Source organism: Sceloporus occidentalis, unplaced genomic scaffold (genome assembly GCF_023333645.1).
Source record: "Sceloporus occidentalis isolate IW3139 unplaced genomic scaffold, rSceOcc1.0.p SCAF_4, whole genome shotgun sequence".
NCBI classification, from domain to species: domain Eukaryota; kingdom Metazoa; phylum Chordata; class Lepidosauria; order Squamata; family Phrynosomatidae; genus Sceloporus; species Sceloporus occidentalis.
The window spans coordinates 39250379-39272314 of record NW_028316984.1 but is presented as its reverse complement, the minus strand read 5'-3'; the positions used below and the strand labels follow the sequence as shown (position 1 = coordinate 39272314).

The 21936-nt window shown below is 41.9% G+C and overlaps 1 protein-coding gene across 4 annotated transcripts in view; it reads left to right on the top strand.

Moving 5' to 3' along the window:
* The first annotated feature begins 664 nt into the window (after window positions 1-664).
* Window positions 665-21936, top strand: part of PPIG (peptidylprolyl isomerase G) — a 39896-nt gene continuing 18624 nt past the window's right edge. The window contains exons 1-4 of one of the 4 annotated variants that reach the window (XM_089519797.1): window positions 665-900; window positions 14815-14893; window positions 15051-15125; window positions 17729-17836. In XM_089519797.1, coding sequence (XP_089375923.1) covers window positions 14833-14893; window positions 15051-15125; window positions 17729-17836 — 244 coding nt within the window. In that variant the 5' untranslated portion in view covers window positions 665-900; window positions 14815-14832. Of the gene's footprint in view, window positions 973-11045; window positions 11132-14814; window positions 14894-15050; window positions 15126-15769; window positions 15922-17728; window positions 17837-21936 lie in introns of those variants that run through there. The other 3 variants (XM_089519796.1, XM_089519798.1, XM_089519799.1) reach the window with 3 other exon arrangements.

Sequence of the window (21936 nt, the reverse complement as noted above, 5' to 3'; positions counted from 1 at the left end):
TCATGGCCCAGCACTCAAAACACCCAGTGGGCCCCAAACTGTGCCCTTTAAGGGATTTTGGACTTCGGCTCCCAGAATCCTATGCCATTGCCCAACATGGCTGAGGCTTCTGGGAGCCGAAGTCCCACATCTCTTAAAGGCCACAGCTCGGGGACCACTACACTAGGCCACGGTGCATTACACATTGCTAATCCCAGTTCCAAATCCCAGTGTTGTGTAGGATGGATGGAGCTGTGACCATTCAAGCGGTTTCAAACTGCATTATTTCAACAGTGCAGAGGCACCCTTCCTCTCTTTCAGTGTGGCCCAAAACACACTGGAGAAATGCTCGTCAGCTGGGGAATTCTAACCATGTTTTGTGAGACATTGAGCCTTCTCGGTCAGAGAGAGAGCTCTGGTGACACAACAAACTACAATCCCCAGGATCCCCTAGCACTGAGCCAGGGCAGTTAAAGCGGTCTCGAACTGGGTTATTATTTCTGCAGTGTGTTGTGTTTCGGGCCCTCTGCTCCTGACTGAGGGGGCTTTCGCCGTGCGCGCCAAAAGAGGCGGGTCGCGGCCTAGTCGCTCGCACAGGCCAAGCCTTCCCTCACAAGCTCCCAGGCTGAGCCTCCCTTTTCCCCTCAGGAGGAGGAGAAGCATTCGGTCGTCGAGAAGGCTCTCTCCGAGACCCCCATCCTCCTCTGCCTCCCAGGACGCGTGTCCAGGCGTTCACACGCCTCCAGGGCCACGCTTCTCCGCGTCCCGCCCTAGTCTCCTCCACCAGAGCCACTCCGGCCGGGTTTCCCGCTTCCTTCCTTCTTTCCCCTCCTCCTTTTCCTCCTCCTCCTCCTCCTCCTCCATTGACGCAGTCCGTGCTGCACCAGATCCTAACATGGCGGCGGCGCTGAGGAGGAGAAGGTGGTAGTAGTAGTAGTAGTAGTACTAGTAGCAGTAGTGAAGAGGAGAAGGAGGAGAAGGGCCGGGAAGACGGTGAGTGGAGGAGAGGACCGTGGCCCCCTTTGGAGGGGGTGGTCGGGGGAGGCAGAAGAGGGCTTGGGGAGGCCTCCTCCTGGCCCCCAAAGCCCCGAGGAAGGAGGAGGCAGGCAGGCAGGGCCGGGGCTCTTTCATGGTGTGGTTTCAGGGATGGGGGTCTTCAATGGAGATACTGAGGGGGCTTGAAGGAAGAGTCGCCTCTAGAGAGGAGGGAAAAGGAGAAGGAGAAAAGAGGCGGTTTCCTTCTCATGGAGGAGGAGGAGGAGGAGGGTTGAAGGGAAACCTGGGGCCTTGAATGGAAGGAGGGGATGGAGGGGGTGTGGGGTGTCTGTGTGTCTCTGGGAGGGCAAGGGGGCTGGGGTGCTCTTATTGTGTTGCTGGTTTGTGTGGGGAATGTGTTTCACCCCCACCCCGCCCCCAGTGTCTCCTCTTGAGGCTGACTGAAGAGGGGAAAAGGAGGGCCACCTCCCCAGAAATGCACGCCTCACAAGTGTAGTGGCAATGCTTTTATTGGGGTGCTGGAATATGCTGGAGACCCCTGAGAGGTGTCTCTTAAAAGTAGGGAAGCATCCCCCCTCCCTCCTGGTTTACTCAAGGATTGTGCACAAGCCAATATCACAATAAATTGTGGCCTCCAGTGCAAGGGGAGGAACTGTATAACTTGATTTCTGTAGCATTCTGGATTGTCTAAAGTGCAGTGTTACTTCATCAGGGGAAGCTGACAGCTTGAGTATGGACTGGGTCTCAGTTGAAATGAAATGCATGGGGCCACAAGTGTTTCGGATTTTTTTTGGGGGGGGGTTGGATTTGGGAATGCTTGCATATACACAATGTGATATCTTGGGAGATGGGACCCAAGTCTAAACCTGAAATTTGTTTGTTTCCTATACACCTAGCTTGAAGGTAGTTTTATACACAGTGTTTTTAATAATTTTGTGCAGGAAACAAAGTTTGTGTAGTATCACAATAAATTGAGGCCTCCAGTGCAAGGGGTGTGTGTGGGTGTTCGTGTGTGGGGGGGAGGGTAGGGGGCTACAATGCTTTTATTGAGGTGCTGGTTTGTGTGGGGAATGTGCTGGGGACCCCTGGGAGGTGTCCCTTAAAAGTAAGGAAGCACCCTCCCCACTCCTGGTTTACTCAAACATTGTGCACAAATCAGTATCACAATAAATCATGGCCTCCAGTGCAGGGGAATAAGCTGTACAACTTGATTTCTGTAGTGTTCTGGATTGTCTAAGGTTCAATGCTACTTCATCAGGTGAAGCTGACAGTTTGTGTACAGGTTGAGTGTCTCTTAGCCAAAATGCTTGGGACCACAAGTGTTTTCAGGGGGGAGAACAGGATTTTGGAATATTTGCATATACATAAAGGGCTATGTTGGCGGTGTGACCCAAGTTAAACATGAGATTTGTTTATGTTTCCTGTATAGCTAGTCTGAAGTTAATTTTGTTACACAGTTTTAAAAATAATTTTGTGCAGGAAACAAAGTTTGTGTAGGCTGAGCCATCAGGAAGCAAAAGTGTCACTGTCTCAGCCACCCAGTTTTGGATTTTGGAGTATGTTGGATTTCAGAATTCATAATCGATATTCAACCTGTAATAGGAAGGGAAGCTGGGCAGGGTGTATGTGTGTTAGATTTGATGATAACAGTGGAGCCAGTCTGGCCTAGTGGTTTCAGCATTGGACTATGACTCTGGAGACCAGGGTTCACATGTCACCTCAGCCATGGAAACCCACTGGGTGACCTTGGGCAAGTCACACTCTCTCCGCCTCAGAGGATGGCAGTGACAAACCCCCTCTGAAGAAACTTGCCAAGAAAATCCTATTCGCTTTTGGTTAAGCGTAAGTTGGAAATGGTTCAAAGGCACACAACACAGAAACAAATGACCAGTGAGAAGAATATGTATATAGACAGCAAAATGTGGCAAAATCATGGACATGGTGGAATTTGGTGGGGGAGCTGTGTAAACTGATGCTCAAATGAAGCCCATTGACCACTCTAAAAATATAATTATTCCTTTATAGTTACTTTCATATCCTGGATCCTAGCATGGATTTGATTGTCAATTCTGATTTGGTCCTGGATAAGTCGTTTTGTTTGAGAAGTGGATCTGGAGACTATTGTCTGTACTGGGTTTTTTGAATTCCTGAAACAAGTTTTTATGTGAAGCATAGCACGTGCAATATATAATGGTAAAATAAATATACAAATTACCTACACCATACATGTACAGTATATGTACCTCACCTGTGTATACGTTCGCCAAAACATTTAAAAAGTTTTTCCTTCTACCGGATCCATTTTCACAATAATAGTGAATTAAAGTGACTTTCTGTATTGGGATTGGTGTATTTCAACTTTTTAATAAATGATCTTGCAATAGGGATGAAGAGTGAAGTAACTAAGTTTTCAGATGTCATAAATGGTTTCATGATGATGAAATTCAAAGCACATTCTTCAAATATGAAATAGGCAATGAAATGGCAAAAGAAATTCAGTCAAAATGCAGATCATTACACAAGTTAAGCTGCGTATCAGATACTTTATGTAGTTCTAAGTGGCCCTTTAAAAAAGAGGCCATTTAAAAGTACTACAAGAGAAGATATATTAAAGTGCAGTTAAAATGTCCAGAGTGCTGGAGTGCTTACATTGTGAAAGAAGTCTGAAATGTTGGAGTTTTCAAGAAGTTGTATTTTGTTTTATTTTTGTTTTATTTAAGGACAATTCAGGAGGAGAATTATGGAAGACATAAACTGTGTTGTCACTGTCCTGGCTCAAAATACAGTATTTACAAGCATGACAACCAGTTGCCAAGTAAAGCTTTGAATTTGTTTGGAAACATTCAAACTATAATTAAGTGTACACTCATCCCTCCACATTTGTGGCTTTGACTTTTGAGGATTTGATTATTGACAGATTTTATTAATTCCTCTCTGGGAATATCGAGGTCCTCCAATGCAACTCTGTGGTCAACTTTAACCAAAAGTCACACTGAAGGACCTAGAGAGAACATTCCACTAGGCATTTGTAGCTCCTCCAGTGCAATTCTGTGATCAAGGTCTGGCAGAGGTTTACCACAGAGTTGTACTGGAGGAACTAGAGATTCATAGAGAGGTGTTATCTAAGTAAAAACATAGTGTTTTTGTTATTTGATGTTTCCCCACATTCATGGGAGTCCTGTGCACCGAGCCCCAGCGAATGTGGAGGGACGAGTGTACTTTTTAAAAATTCTCCCCTAAGTTCATCTGACTAGAAGTCGTTCTGGAGAATTATTTTTTCATATATGCAACAAAGTTAATGGGACCTCCCTTTTAAAATTTACTAGGGCCTTGTCTTTAAGAACTTTGCTTGTCATCATAAAAAACAGTAATTTTTTACAGGTGAGTGAGACGGCCAGCAGAAGAATGATGCATTATTCTGCTTTTCCTCTGCTAGTCTACTTGGAAGAAGCCAGCTCTTTTACTACCCTGAAAGTACCAGATCATATCTGATCTTGGAAGCTAAGTACAGTCAACCCTGCTTAATACTTGGATAGGAGATTACCAATGAATATCAGGTGATGCAGGCTATATTTCTGAGGAAGGAACTGCCAAAACCACTTCTTAGTATTCCTTGTCTAATAAAACCCTGTGAAATCCATGAGGCAGGCAACCTGAAGATGCATACATGCACAAGAAGCTAATAGTTTGTGTTTCCATCCTGACTGTTGTAGACTGGCTACTTTATCGTCCTCTATTGCTGGTATGGAAATAAATCTGTTAGCTTTTTAGCAAGATAAAAATGTATAGGTTAGTTATTTTTGTGCTTTGTTAACAAGGCTTGTTTATTGTGAGTCAGATCTTTACATATATGTGTGAGGCAAAAGTCACTTGACAGTGACCATTGCTGAACATCTATTGGAAATACTGGGATAACGTATCTATCTATGTGTGATTTTAATTTATCTTGCAACTAGTTTAACTTCTTTGTTTGTTTATTTTGTTATTCAATTACAGGTCTGTATTGTTTTTGTTGATAAATACATATACCTGTCAAGTGAATTTTGCCTCACCCTGAATATTAGAAGGAAGGATGTACCGAAATAAGTTTTTCAAAAACATTTCTAAAGTTTCTTCCACTTTAGAGTGGAAGAAAATGTATAAGAAAAATTTCTGGAACATTTTCTGATTCAGTAGTTGTTTTTGTGCCTTCAAGTTGTTTCTGACGTAGTGACCCTAAGGTGAACCTATCATGGATTTTTCTTGGCAAGATTTGTTCAGAGGGTGTTTGCTGTTGTCTTCCTCTAAGGCTGAGAGGGTGTGACATGCCCAAGGTCATTCAGTGGGTTTGCATTGCTGAGGGGTGGTTTCCTGGGATCATAACCTAACACTCAAAACCACTACACACACTGGCTCTGATTCAGTCCTTTCCTGGAAACTAACATCACTGGTAGTATACTTCTGAATATCATATATGGGGATATATTTTTGTCTTCCTGGCAAATTTGTGGGCTTTCTAGAGGAATCTAGCTTTCCTCTGTTACTAACAGAAGATTGGACTACATGATTTCTTAGTCAGATCCAACAGATCTCTTCTTAGAAAATGAAAGGTATTGACTGGCATTTGGGGAATCCATTGTTTACAAACAACTCTATCCTGATCAGATTTACTTGGGAGAAAGTCCCACTGATATTGCCAAGTATGTGCAATTAAATTCAATAGGAATTATTCCTGTGTGGCTGCGTTTAAGATTGCAGCCTTAGTGCTTTAAGACATTACAAAATACAGTGAACCCTTGTATTGGCAGACTGGCAACCCATGGATTTGATCTTTGTGGATTGTCATCCCCTATATTATTCAGTGGCAATGTATGCACACTGACGTGTCCACATGCACATCTCCACCACTGAATACTATGCGTTGCAACCGATTACTTTTTTGCCATCTTTGAGGAGAGGCCCCTGGAACCTAACACTTGTGGATAGGAAAGGTCAAAATAGGAAAGTGCAAAATAAGTATGTTGCTTTCTTATGTCAGATGGTAGTGACTACAGTAGGCCTTGATCCCCACTATGTACATTTCTATTGAGCTGTGTACCTAAAGGTGAAATCTTGAAAAGAGAACTCTGTTACATGAAGAGTACATTCATGTTTCTGTGCACACAGCAAATCGTGTGATGTTAATTTGAACTGTTGCTGAACATATGAGACCCCTTAACAGTGTTGCAGAGTTTGAATGGATCTTGTCCTATCCTTCACATTTACTCCTATTACAACCTTATTGTCAAGAGAGCCTCAAGTACAATCTAGGCTATTAGATGGTAACCCCCCCCCCCCCCAGTGCCTGCTGCAGTACATTTACAGTTGTGGTTGTATTGGTGTAATTTTGCCTCTAGTCAAGACAGCAGTGAAGTGTCTGGCAAGCAGGAATGCCATAAGCTGGAAATGCTTGTTGCTAAAGCTCCTATAGGCTTCCCAAGGAGGACATGTTAATTTGAAAAAGATGCTATTTGTAGGAGGGGCATCTGGTGATTCTTTTGGATTTGATTGGTTCTTATTGCAGCGTGCAGATTTCAAGAGTAACATTCATTGGTTAATTTCTGTACCTATATTCCTATTTGAAGAATTACTAGACATTTGGGGGTTGATCTTTCAGGTACAGTATTCGGCACATACACTGGAAAACACACATTTCACAAATCTCATCTTCCTTAGACTTCTGGACTTGTTTGTGTAAATACTTGTATGTATTTACATAAAGTCAATGATAAATTTAATGTTTCATCCTTTTCACCGGAACTGGCACTCAAAGAAGCTTACGCAATCAAAATGAATACATGTTTTTATATTTTTATCTTATTGTTTTATTTTTTTCTTAATATGCAATCAAACCATCTGTGGCATGAAGAGCAGTTTAAGATATCTATTAAAATAAAGAAATAAAGCAGTATCACACATTGTTGAAACCTGTTTCTAAAAAAGTCTTTGCCTGCCAGTGGAAAGATAGCAAGGAGGGGAACAGTCTAGCTTAAACACCTTTCATAGGGAACTAGCCTGCTCCCCGCCTTGTCCTAGAAGCAGCCACCAAGAAGGCCCTCCCTCATGTTCCCACCTATAATGCCTGTGAGGATGGAGGTACAAAGAAAAGGGACTCTTGAGATCTCAGAACAAAGGTGGGCTTCCATGGGAGAATATGGTCCATCACTTGGCCTGAGCTGAAGTAGGTAAATGACAAGTTACACTGGAATCATGCAACAGGTGTGGTTTTCCCCACCTCCTTCTCTTAGACTGAGAGGTTGAGGATTCTTGCCACTTGTCAAGCTAATTCTGGATTCTCTCTGGGGTCCCAATATCAGCTTCTGGTTACCTGCATGCCCAACACATGATAATGATTAAACTATCAAGATCACCACTGATGTCAACATCAACACTGCATTTAAGGATTCTTAAGTCTTGGAATTTCACAATATTTATGTGAGAACTGAACAAGCTTTTTCGGTACTCTATTTTATGCATTCATAGATACATTCATTCAGATACATGCATTCACATATGCAATCCCCTTCGGGAGAAGCACAGACGTAGTAATGTCTAGGCTCTTAGTTTCTTTGTATAACATTATATTGCATATCCAGAGGTAGCCAGGTTGACCGTATAACAAAGTACAGTATCATCCAAAATCCAGGAAACAGTGGCGGATAGGCGGCCTGCACCCGCCCCTTTCCCCAATGGATCGGGGCCTCAGCAGCAGGCCCAGATCCGCCGCTTTTCCAGGCCTTGGGGAAGCGGCAAAATCCCACTTCCCCGCAGCCTGGAAACGGTGTCCTTGGGGCTTCATGCCCCAAGGACACCCTGACAACAGCAGGGAGAGAGAGAAAAGGGCCACAGCCCCTTTCTCTTCCATATCAGTGGCGCAGCTGTGTAAAGGCCGTGCCAGCGATATGTGCAGCAAGAGGAGCTCCATTTTGGAGCTCCTTTCGGAGCTGCTGAAAGGGTGCCACAAGCGCCCTGTAGCGGCGCCAGCACGTAACAGCTGCGCCGTTTCGACGTGACGCAGCTGTCACGTCAAAATGGCAGCGCCCATCTGTACAGAGCGCCACCATTTTGACGTATGGAGTACATGCTAGGGTTAGGAAGTGTCTGTAAAGGACTCTCTGAGGCAACCCTAGCATATACTCAGTACGTGCTAAAAGGCCCATCTGGACAGGGCCAGTGATGCCTTTATAGGGGCAACCAAAATGCGCGTTACACATATTACCAGCTTTCGAAATTTAATTTTTTCTCTTGCTAATGAATTTAAAGTTAATTTCCTGGACTGAATCTCCCAGTACCCACATGGTCAGAAGGAGGAGGGGCCCACTTGTATGAATATCATCTGAACTGAGGATGACAACCAGAATGTCTTAACCAAAGTTAAACATGGCAGGGCTATGAGTAACATTGTCAGTTATTTTTAATTTTCTTTCTCCTGTATGATTTTTAACATCTTTGCCTGATGAAGAAGCTAGTGGAGCTTCAAAAGCTTGCAACATGTATAATATGCAGTTTGGTTGGCCCAATAAAGGTATCCTGTTATGTGGATTTTGGACGATACTGTGCATTACATGGCATATAAGGCATCGTACATTTAATTACAACATATTATATGCCCTTCAAGCCATTTTATAAGGACCTTATCTCTCTATTCAGCTCTTCAACAGGCTTAGTTAACTATGAAAACATTTGATACAACCTTTAATTCACCATCAACATTATCAGGTTCTCCACACTTTCCATAGTTTCTGATTGTCTCTGCTAAGGAATTATACAGACATTTATTAAAGGTTTTTACATGTACACAATCTTGTCCCTTATATCAAATTCATAATACTGTATAATAATAATAATATTACTTAGCCCATTATCCATAATAAGTATGCATTCTTATGTAATAACATTTAAGGTTTAATCTCCTTGCACATTATTATCTCTTAACAGCATCTACTACATTACAGAGTATATTACAGGAAACAATTACAAGCATAATGAGACATATCTGTGTTTTATTTTTATGTTAGCCTTACCAATATCACAGCACGCTTGGGCAGCATTCCAGCCCAATTATCGAACTATCAGACCATCATGTACAGTGTGATTGTTAAGGATAGCATACTTCTTTGTTGGAGAAGTTGGATAAGACCTCTTTCTGGGCTTCTTTTTATTCTCTCTTTACCCCCATTCAGCTTATTAGTTGACCATTTAAAATAATTCACACCTGAAGTGTACACTAGCTCTTATTCAATTGCTTTGTTTACATTCCAGAGCATCTCACATTTTTCCCAGGCTCATATGTACTATAACCAGTTTTCTGCTGACACACATTGTTACAGCTCTAAATGCCTGAATTAAATCTTATGCCATATCTTATCCTTTATATGTGATGTTAGGGTAAATCCATTACTTTTTGAAGTTATATGAGCAGGAAACAGAGTTGACAAGTGAATAATCTGGCCTGTAACAGTAATTCATTTTTGAGGAAAAGCCACAATAAACCATTAATCAAACTAGCTATTTCATCCTCTTTCCTCGCTCTGCATAGAAAGTTTGGACAGTATTCTATAATTGCAGACCTGTAACACAATCCACCTAATAGTTTTGTAAAACAGGATCACATAATGCATGGAAATCAGTCCACATGACCTTCAGTTTTAAAATGACAAACTGCCCAAACATGATGTAAAATCTGGTTTATAATGAATCCTTTGGTATTCAGGAAATATACCTGTACAAAGATACTCTAGACCAGTGGTTACCATCCTGTGGGTCGGGACCCCTTTGGGGGCCGAATGACCTTTTCATGGGGGTCGCCTAAGACCCTTGGAAAACACCTATTTAATTACAGTTATGAAGTAGCAATGAAAATAATTTCATGGGTTTGGGTCACCACAACATGAGGAACTGTATTAAAGGGTTGCGGCATTAGGAAGGTTGGGAACCACTGCTCTAGACCATGTTGGCCTTTCAGTTGTTTTAGTCACTCCCACAGCCCTTTACCTTTGACATGCTGGGTGAGACTGATGGAAATTGCAGACCAAAATATCTGGTGTGCCAAAAATTAACCTCAGATCTAAGCTGTGGTGTGTCCTAGAGAGTAAGAGAGAGATAGGAGGAGGTATTTAGGTGGCTTAAACATCTGCACTCTTAAGATTTGTATCATGTGCCCTGAATGAGGAGCATATCTGGGTGTGCATGTGTATTGTATTTTGTAAACATAAGTGTTGAGATGTTAATGGTTGTCAATTTTTTCTCCATATTGCTATGTCTTGACACTGGAAATTCAGAGTCAATTGTTTCAGGAATGATAAATTAACATAAGATTTAATTTTTTAAAAATGTATTTGAACAACACTCTTCAATGATAGTGTAATCAAAACCACTACCTTAGTATGATAGGCCACTGAGAATGGCTCCTTTAGCTCATAATTTTTAGGTGAAAATGAATAGACTGTACTTGCAATATACTAGGAAAGTTGTGCATCTTAGATGAGGACCATGTACAATGACATAGCCAAAACATTATCAGGGGGGAAAAGTAGGGCTTGATTTTAATGGCTTTTTAATTCTTCCTCAACCTTCTGGAGATTGCAGGCAGCCAGGGGTCTACAGATTGCAGTTTGAGAATTTCTGACTGAAGAGACACTGATCAGAATAAGAACCAAAATAGAGAAGGGATAGGCACACTGATTGTTCACCACCAGTTTTTATTCTGCATTTTTGCCACAATAGTCCAGAGTGAATATATTTATTCCTTTTTCATCCTACCTCTCTTCTTTGGGGGGGGGGGGGAGGTGCACATGGTGACTAGCAAGCATCACTGAACAGTTCAAAGCAATAAAATAATTAAAATCCTTACAATAATCAATTTGAAAAGCCAAATTAAAAATATGGTCTCTTCATTCTCTTCCCAGAACCATCAAGATGATGATATCAAATATCCTAAACCCAATTAAAATACCATGCATAAGAAATCCTCTGTTTATTTGGATATAACAATGACTGACATTTTGTCGGTGCTAATCTTAATGCTAAATATGGTTAGCTGCAAACCCAAATTTATTTCACTTCTGTATACTTTGGCTGACATCCTCCTATTGATTAGTCCCAGAAAGAGAAGACCTATGCAGTCAATTGTTGAATGGTAAGTCAATGTGTAGGTAAATCCCTTTTATTCAATGGATCTATTCTAGTCAGGACTATCAAGATTTAGGTCATGTTTTGCATAATACATTTTTACAAAATAAAATGGTTTTCATACTGTGAAGCACAGATGTACTGAACAAAAGAACACCCTCTCTTTCCTTCAACACTTAAATTAACTCTGTAGACCCAAATCTCTCTACAGAAGTTAATTTTAAACTTCCGTCCATAAGAAGAGGTCAGATTGGCTCTGGTTCCTAGTCCAGCAAACCATGACCTAAATCCAGCACCACGCTAACAGCCATCTGTTTGTGCAGTGAGACTGTACTCCTCCTTTGCAGCCCTGTGTGTGGCACCTAAGCTTCTCATGTGTGTATTGTTTTAAATCTGCTGTTCGCCACCTTGAGTCCCTATGTTGGAAGAAAGGCGGGATATAAGAAAATAATAATAAATACCCAGTCCCCAGAATAAGTTTTGAGGGTGAGGGAAATGGAGTCATTACCTTCTCAGTTCCACTGGCAAGCAGCGCTGTCAACAACCCATTCAATTGTGATGTGGTTTGTTGAAGCTTATGTTTTTGCATAATATCCTTGTATGTATAGCTTCAGAGAAGGCTGTCTTCTGAAGCTGTAAACTATTATTTCAGTGCTCACGTCACAGCAGGAGTTTAGACTATTGACAGTTAACTTGATATGTAGGGGTACTTAAGCACCATTTCCTACTGTGAGTGTCAGGAAAGACTGGTTGCTCATTGCTTATTCCTGCTCCAACAAACTATTATTTGTAGAATTAGGACTATGATGTGAACTAGGCCAATGGTCATGTAAGCAATATTCCTAATCAGATTAATACTATTGTTTTATGTGAATTTTCTTAGTGTTATTGTTCCATTTTGAGTTGTTCCTTTTGCTTAATAATATTTGGGTCTAATGGTAAATTGCCTTTGGAACAATTATGTGATGCTGCAGTGAGGGAACTATCTGGGGCTGCATCTGCACTGCAGAAATAATGCAGTTCGACACCGCTTTGCCACAGATCAGTGTTATGAAATTCTGGGATTTGTAGTTTTGTGGTATACAGTGGATCCTTGTTATACACTGGTGTTTGGTTCCAAGATCCCCTGTGTATAACAAAATCCGTGGATGCTCAAGTCCCATCAAATATAATGACATAGCAAAATGGTGTCCCTTATAAAAAATGGAAAATCAAGGTTTGATATTTGAAATTAATACTTTTTGGGAACATTTTCAAACTGTGGATGCTTGAATCCACGACAAACTACAAATCCCAGGATTCCATAGGATGGAACCATGGCAGTTAAAGTAATGTCAAAGTACATTATTTCTGCAGTGCAAAGGCAGTCTGGGACTCATTTCTACTGAAAAGGAGCATTCCCTAGGAGGCATGGGAGCAAATTAGTTTGGTAGGATGCCAGCCTTTTTGGCGCGTTTGGCAAGGGACTGAGACAGCAATCCAATACCCACTTATGAGTCCTGTTCATTGGGGCTTGCTTTGGGGAAAGCATACATAGAATTGCATTGTGTCAAGCAATCACTTCTTCCAACTCACTTGCATCTCTTCTGCTATGTGTAGAGGCTGCACTGCACAGCTATTACAAACGCAGGCAAGAAAAGGGCAAGAAAAGGCCAAATTAGGGGAGAAGACTGTAACATGAAAGTAGAATAGCCAAATAATTAATTATTCTCTTATCACTGTTTTCCAAACTATATATTGAGAGAAATGGATTTGAATCAAACACATAAGATTTAATAAGAGTTAGAAACACATGAATAGAATAGAAATCGTGTTAGACTATATAAACGTATGCTATAATTAAATTACATATATAGATAATATGAAACTACATATATACATGTATATTATTATAATCAATATATCTATTCTTATAGGACTGAATAAAGGTCAGCTGAGGCCCTTTAACTGAAAGGGAATTTTATAAAAATAGATAAGTTAGTAAAAGAGTTTTTAGTTAAGCTTTTTATAACATTGTTATTTATTAAATATTAAATATATTGTTTTATAAGAATAAAGGGGGTTTATATGTTTGATAATAAATAAGATACACTTATAAAATATGCTGGACTTAGTAATTTTAAACAGTATTTTTTGTCTCTGTTAAGATTATCAAAATGGCTAAGTGTTCTGTTTAAATAAATAAGTAAATAAATAAGAAAGACTGCACCTGGAAGTCAAGGACAACTTTGCAAAGAAGGAGGCAAAGCAGTTTTTGGAGCCAACTGATAAGAGAGCTCCATCCTCATTAAATGTCAAGAACACTATATTTTTGGTGGGGTTACTAAAAGTCAAGAGAGATCCCCTTTTGAGCATGCGTAATGGGGGGCGATGAATATTAGAACACACCTATGAATCTGTAATGACTAATTTAAATGGTCATGAGATGTACGATGAGATATGTTATGGGTGGAGTTTTTACATACATGGAAAGGAGGTCTTAAAATTGATCACATGTCTAGATCTAGCCAATAAAAAATTGAGATAGAAATATTGTAACAGAAAATGTCTTATAAATACTGTGTGAAACCTCAGACGGTGTAAAGCCTACTTGCCTGAGACACCCCTTCTTGCAAGATTGTAATGAATAAATTGGAAAATGCTGCTTCACTTGTTTTGTCCTGATTAATTTGTTTTGGTACTTTGGTACTTAGAAGAAATCTGTATCTCACATATATATAATGTAGTTGCTCCAGCTTTTTCAGGGTGCAGCTGTTCATACTGGATGTAAACTCTGGGTTGCTGGCCCTGATGTTGTGGGGAGAGACTTTTCCACTAGTATATTTTTCTATGGAATATTTCTATTTCTAAAAACTCAGTTTCATAAAATTAATTAGTAACATAACAAGTTAATGCAATCCCAGCCAAACTGGCCAATATTAAAACTTTTCCTGGATGACTGAATTTAGGAAATCTGTATGTATATGTAATTCATAGCTCTTGGGATATAAACATAATATATATTATGTTTATGTTTATTTATATCCTGCCTTCCTCCCAGTACAGGGACTCAAGATGGCTAACAAATCTAAAACAGTCCAAGTTAAAACACTATAAATATGCAAAATACAAGTTTAAAAAACAATTCATCAAGTTTGGGCTTGATTGCAGTCAATCTCGTGTATAAGTTGAGGGCAGGTTAGGGGCCAAAATAATGAATTTTGATATGACCTGTGGATAAGTTGAGAGTAAAACTTGGGGACATGTAACAAAGAATGAAAAGGATGAAGTAAAGGAAAGCAATAATAATATAATATAATACAATGCCAATGGACTAACAAAATTTCAGCAGGCATAACAGTTTGTGCTTACCCTAAAGGCTGGCTGGATGAGACAGTGGAGTGGGGCCCATGCTGTCATGGCAGATTACACTCTTGCCTTTCACCAGAGCATGGTTCCTTATATAGAGTACTTACAGTACTTACTTTGACCTGTGGATAAGTCAACTCAGATTTTTTTGGATCCAATTTTTTGACTAAAATTTCCAGACTTATACATCAGTATATACAGTAATTTCATACCTATAATGTCTACATTTGTAAGTGTTCGTAATCAAGGTTTTTTTTTTTTTAAAAAAAACTTTCATATTTAGCAGAATTCTCTTCTTCAGTAATTGGAAATGAAAACTTCTGATTTGTAATTCCATTACAGTCTTAAAGTTTTGAAGCCATGGGAGTGAAAACCCAGAGACCTCGTTGCTTTTTTGACATAGCCATCAACAACGTACCTGGTAAGAGAGATGCCATTGGATTTCATGTTAAATTTTGTTATGTGAAAAGGCTAGTTGCATTCACTGAATCGTGTTGATCCTAGGGGCCACATTAATGTTCAATGAACATAAGTTCTGTGTCCTTAATGATGCATTTTTATTTTTATTTTTATTTTAGCTGGAAGAGTTGTCTTCGAATTATTTTCAGATGTTTGTCCAAAGACATGTGAGAACTTTCGCTGCCTTTGTACAGGTTTGCAGATATTTTTTAATTGTTAATATAATTCACTGTATAATGCAGCAGTTGGTAAAGGGTAGCCCATGGGCTGCATGCAGAACGAAAGGCTGGTTCTAAGGGCACTCCAAGACTTCCTGCACCTTCTATTCCCCCCCTCCCAGTTCCCCTTCCTGATGCAGGTAATTTTGCTCTGTTCTTCTACACTATATGTTCTGGGTAGCCATTTGTTGTTTTTTAATTTTCTTTTCTTTTCTTTTCTTTTTTTAAAGCCTCTCCAATCTTAAAACATTGGAGAAGGGCAAAAACATAGGAAAACTGCCACCTAGAGTCCCTAAAGGAAAAAAAAAACAGGTGCTAGGTGTGTTTATGCAACCCTCTGAGTTCCAGTGCAGGGGCATGTGACTTCTGTAGTCTAAATGTAATTATCCTTAAGATGATTCAAGTGATATAGCACAACAAGCCCCCAAATGAACTGTAATAGTACTGAATGATTTTGTTATTCTTCCATTGGTGTATTAAAAATGAGAATATGTGAAGTCCTGTAGCATTCTACAGTAAATTCATGTTGTTTTTGTTGTGTGCCTTCAAATCATTTCTGACTTATGGCAATGCTGAGGCAACCCTGTCATGGGGTTGTCTTGGCATGATTTTTTCAGAGGAAGTTTACCATTGCCTTCGTCTGAGGCTGAGAGTATGTGACTTTCCCAAAGTCACTCAGAGGCTTTCATGGCCAAGCGGGGAATTGAACCCTGGTCTGCAGAGTCATAATCCAACACTCAGACAACTACACTATATTGGCTCTCCAATACAGGTGTTGTATTGTGTATTATGAGCCAATTCTGATCACTCCTAACTTTGCCCTTCCTGATATTTCACCGAGCACAACTTCTCAGTGTCTTTTGGGTCCTTTTGAAGGTCAGTGGCAAAATAAGGTAGAACCCCTACCTTCTCCCAGAGCTAAAGAAGGTTTGTGCCTTACATTGTATCGGGCTTCAGAGGGATCTCATTGCTTCCTGAATTGATCAAGGTTTCCATGCATGGTCATAGATGAGCCATCTGTGAACCTGCGCACAAAATAATACAACTAGACATAGTACAACAATGAGAATAATTATGTTGAAAATGGTGTCTGTTCTCTGTGTTAGTGAGAGGAGGAATCTGCAGAAAGTGAGTTTCACCATGTTACCACCTAGAATAGGCAGGGATAGCAGATGACATAATTGCCAAACTGAAGTAATGCAGCCATTTTGCTTCATCAGTTCTTTCCTTCCATGTCCCTAGAACAGAGCTCTGTCCTTCTAATTGACCTCTTTTTTGGAAAGGAGAAGAGGTACAGAGTGGCCAAATGCAAAAGTTAACAAGATTCCATTGCCAGTTTTGTAGAAGCTGGCAGGTGTTCTTGTGGAAGAATGAAAAAAACTGCAGTGGACAAGATAGTGTGAAACAGCCAGTGTTTGCTGTAGGGGCAGGAAGTTCCCATACTTACCATTGGGTAGCGAGGGCACTGTAGTCAAAGCCATGCAAATTCATAGTTGAGGAGTAGATAGTGTCTCTGGTGTGGCTACAGGGTGTTGACAGCAGTAGGGATGACTGCTCACCAACCAAGGACTTGCACATAGCTAGCTGCATGCACACTTAGCATTGCTGTCTAATGGTATGGAATTATCTGTGCTTTGTTGTGCCTTCTCATTGGCATTCACAGAATCTACTGCTCTATCTTGTGGCGCAAATTGGGTACATCTTTGCAGAAATAAAGAAAAAAGAACATCTACTAGTTAGAGCTCATACTTCTGGAGAATGATCTGCCTTATGCTTTGAAAAGACTGCTTGATGTAAAGCAAATTCTTCAAGTACTCATTTGTGTAGATGCATATTTGTGTTCCTAAGATGCTCTGTGCAAATGAATCTCTTTGTGTAACTATGCAGGGAACATAAAGAACAATCCTAGTTTTGCTTCAAGCGTGACTCTAGTGAGGAGAGAGTTAAGCAAATTTTTGGTTTGGAATCCATTTTTATTACTGTTTGAGAAGTAAAACATTATTTTCCCCAAAACCCAGAGCAAATTAATTGGTGATCTTGCCTGACTTCTAGAAAGAGTTTTTGAGGATATTGTATATGCAAAAGAAGTAAATTTGTTGCAGCCATAATTAAAGCTCTTCTTTAAATAATTTTGCGATTATTCTTTATGTGAGATAAGTTTATATTTCAGTAAACCAATGCCTCAGTGCTTTCTTCACTAACTAAACAGTTAGCATCCTGTTGCTGATTACATTGAATTTACAGACAAGAACAATCATAGAAGCAGAAAACTATGTCTACATGCTCATTGGGACATATATTTTGAATAATAGGTCCTTCCATTTAGAAAATCTAGGAGAGTTTCAGAGCAGTTTGTGATATGGCATGTAAACTGTGCCAGACCTTCATACGTATGTCAGGATTTGGGCCGTTGCACAGAAGCTTAATAGAAAAACAACGTTTGTTTTTAGTGATGTCCTAGCAATTTGTTTGAAATATAGATAATGTAATAAGAGAACTGCAATTTGTGTTTTACTTTGGTTGTATTCTGAGAAACTGTAATTAAAAGTTATGTGATTTGAATGTTTTTCCCTCTGCAGGTGAAAAGGGTACAGGAAAATCAACCCAGAAGCCATTGCATTACAAAAGTTGTCTGTTTCACAGAGTTGTGAAAGATTTCATGATCCAAGGAGGTGACTTCAGTGAAGGTATGACTGGCTACTGAAAATAATTGTTTACAGATATGAAATGTATATAAAATAGTAATCTGAATGGCCATGCCAAGTCCTATGAAGAAAACACTCAAGGTGGCAGTGTCTATGCTATGTTTAGTGCATGCATTTTCATGAGATCTTGTACCTAAATGTCTTTCTAGTGAATGTTAGAAAATAATAATGCAAATAATTTACTTTTAAAACAAAACTATATTATTTGGCCACAGTGGTACATGCCTTGGTCATATCCTGTTTGAACTACTGTACTCTATGTGGGTCTGCCTTTGAAAAGTGCTTCAAAACCTCTGATGGCCCAAAGAGCTGGAGCCAGGTTATTAACTAGAGCTGGCTACAGGAAGCACACAACTCTTGTTGCAACAGCTCCACTAGTTGCTGGTCCATTTCAGGGCATAATTCAAAGTGCTGGTTTTGATCTAAAAAGCCCTATACAGTTTGGGTTCATGTTATTTGAAGGACCATATCTTCATTTACAAACCCATTACAACACTAAAATCATCAGGAGAGGCCCCTCTCTGTTTCCCATCATGCTCTTGGGCTCATTTGGTGGGAACATGGGAAAAGGTTTTCTTGGTGGCTACACCCAGGATCATGAACTCCCTCCCCAAAGACACCAGGATGGCCCTGTCCCTGCTCTCCTTTCAGGAGCAGGTAAAAAGATTCTTGTTCCATCAAGCTTTTTCAAACTGTTGAGGATTAGGCTTTTAAAATACTGTGTAGTTCAGATTTTAAGGTTTGTATAAAGTTTTTAAATGTGTATTCATTTTTAATGTGTATTTAATAATAATAATAATAATAATAGGTTTTATTTATATACCGCCCAATCACTGGGAATCCGAGCGGTTTACAATAGAGGGGATAACAGACAGTTCCCTGCCCACAGGCTTACAATCTAAAAGACATGACACAAAAGGAGAAGGGAATGGTGAGGGGGGAGGGAATCAGGTCCAGCATTCTTCTCTCCCTCTGAGGCCTGGACCAAGGCAGATGGACCGGAGGGAGGGCTCTTCTTCTTCAGGCTAGCCCCTGATGGAACTGGGCCAGCCTTCTCTCTCCCTCAGAGGCCGAAAGATGACAGTTAGGGAGGGAGGAGCCTCTTTCTTCAGGCTAGCCCCTGATGGAACTGGGCCAGCCTACTCTCTCCCTCAGAGGCCGAAAGATGACAGTTAGGGAGGGAGGAGCCTCTTTCTTCAGGCTAGCCCCTGATGGTACTGGGCCAGCCTACTCTCTCCCTCAGAGGCCGAAAGATGTCAGTTAGGGAGGGAGGAGCCTCTTTCTTCAGGCTAGCCCCTGATGGAACTGGGCCAGCCTACTCTCTCCCTCAGAGGCCGAAAGATGACAGTTAGGGAGGGAGGAGCCTCTTTCTTCAGGCTAGCCCCTGATGGTACTGGGCCAGCCTACTCTCTCCCTCAGAGGCCGAAAGATGACAGTTAGGGAGGGAGGAGCCTCTTTCTTCAGGCTAGCCCCTGATGGAACTGGGCCAGCCTACTCTCTCCCTCAGAGGCCGAAAGATGACAGTTAGGGAGGGAGGAGCCTCTTTCTTCAGGCTAGCCCCTGATGGAACTGGGCCAGCCTACTCTCTCCCTCAGAGGCCGAAAGATGACTGTTAGGGAGGGAGGAGCCTCTTTCTTCAGGCTAGCCCCTGATGGAACTGGGCCAGCCTACTCTCTCCCTCAGAGGCCGAAAGATGACTGTTAGGGAGGGAGGAGCCTCTTTCTTCAGGCTAGCCCCTGATGGAACTGGGCCAGCCTACTCTCTCCCTCAGAGGCCGAAAGATGACAGTTAGGGAGGGAGGAGCCTCTTTCTTCAGGCTAGCGCCTGATGGAACTGAGCCAGCCTACTCTCTCCCTCAGAGGCCGAAAGATGACAGTTAGGGAGGGAGGAGCCTCTTTCTTCAGGCTAGCCCCTGATGGAACTGGGCCAGCCTTCTCTCTCCCTCAGAGGCCGAAAGATGACAGTTAGGGAGGGAGGAGCCTCTTTCTTCAGGCTAGCCCCTGATGGAACTGGGCCAGCCTTCTCTCTCCCTCAGAGGCCGAAAGATGACAGTTAGGGAGGGAGGAGCCTCTTTCTTCAGGCTAGCCCCTGATGGAACTGGGCCAGCCTACTCTCTCCCTCAGAGGCCGAAAGATGACAGTTAGGGAGGGAGGAGCCTCTTTCTTCAGGCTAGCCCCTGATGGTACTGGGCCAGCCTACTCTCTCCCTCAGAGACCGAAAGATGACAGTTAGGGAGGGAGGAGCCTCTTTCTTCAGGCTAGCCCCTGATGGTACTGGGCCAGCCTACTCTCTCCCTCAGAGGCCGAAAGATGTCAGTTAGGGAGGGAGGAGCCTCTTTCTTCAGGCTAGCCCCTGATGGTACTGGGCCAGCCTACTCTCTCCCTCAGAGGCCGAAAGATGACAGTTAGGGAGGGAGGAGCCTCTTTCTTCAGGCTAGCCCCTGATGGTACTGGGCCAGCCTACTCTCTCCCTCAGAGGCCGAAAGATGACAGTTAGGGAGGGAGGAGCCTCTTTCTTCAGGCTAGCCCCTGATGGAACTGGGCCAGCCTACTCTCTCCCTCAGAGGCCGAAAGATGACAGTTAGGGAGGGAGGAGCCTCTTTCTTCAGGCTAGCCCCTGATGGTACTGGGCCAGCCTACTCTCTCCCTCAGAGGCCGAAAGATGACAGTTATGGAGGGAGGAGCCTCTTTCTTCAGGCTAGCCCCTGATGGTACTGGGCCAGCCTACTCTCTCCCTCAGAGGCCGAAAGATGACAGTTAGGGAGGGAGGAGCCTCTTTCTTCAGGCTAGCCCCTGATGGTACTGGGCCAGCCTACTCTCTCCCTCAGAGGCCGAAAGATGACAGTTAGGGAGGGAGGAGCCTCTTTCTTCAGGCTAGCCCCTGATGGAACTGGGCCAGCCTACTCTCTCCCTCAAAGGCCGAAAGATGACAGTTAGGGAGGGAGGAGCCTCTTTCTTCAGGCTAGCCCCTGATGGAACTGGGCCAGCCTACTCTCTCCCTCAGAGGCCGAAAGATGACAGTTAGGGAGGGAGGAGCCTCTTTCTTCAGGCTAGCCCCTGATGGAACTGGGCCAGCCTTCTCTCTCCCTCAGAGGCCGAAAGATGACAGTTAGGGAGGGAGGAGCCTCTTTCTTCAGGCTAGCCCCTGATGGAACTGAGCCAGCCTACTCTCTCCCTCAGAGGCCGAAAGATGACAGTTAGGGAGGGAGGAGCCTCTTTCTTCAGGCTAGCCCCTGATGGAACTGAGCCAGCCTACTCTCTCCCTCAGAGGCCGAAAGATGACAGTTAGGGAGGGAGGAGCCTCTTTCTTCAGGCTAGCCCCTGATGGAACTGGGCCAGCCTTCTCTCTCCCTCAGAGGCCGAAAGATGACAATTTTTTAAAATTGTTTAATTTCTTTAAAACTTTGTATCAACATTTTAAGGCTTTTGTATTGTTTTTAACTTGTACTGTTTTAAATTTTTGTTAGCCACTTTGAGTCCCTATATTGGGAGAAAGATGGAATATAAATAAATAAATGTAATATATAATAGTAGTACTAGTAGTAGTAGTAGTAGTAGTAGTAGATTTGCACTATTAAACTTATTTGACTGGGAATCAAAAGAACTCTGGACATAAACCAAGGATATTACCAGGAAGGAATGCAAAAAGACATAATCCGCAGCTGGCCCTTCCTTATTTATCTAACCTTCTTTCTCCTCACCTTCCCACTCATGCCCTCCATTCTAGTATTCAAGGTCTGCTGCCTCAGCCTAGGATTTTCATTGCCCCATCCCGGATTCATCCCTTCTCACTTGCTGCCCCTCACTCCTAGAATCTCCTTCTCCCACGAACATGGCTCATCACTTCTTTAACCAGTTTCAAAAATGGGAATGTTATATGACCTGTATGAGAACACAAATGACAAAAAGACAATGAAAACAATACACTGAGGAACTATATAAAAGAGATGAAAGGGTGACAGATAGATTCAAGAAACAACCATTTAAAGATGAGCCTCAAATTTTAGAAAGTGAAATGGAAGCTGTACTCAGAGCACTTGGGAGAAACAAATCACCAGGAATAAATGGCATATCAATACAGCT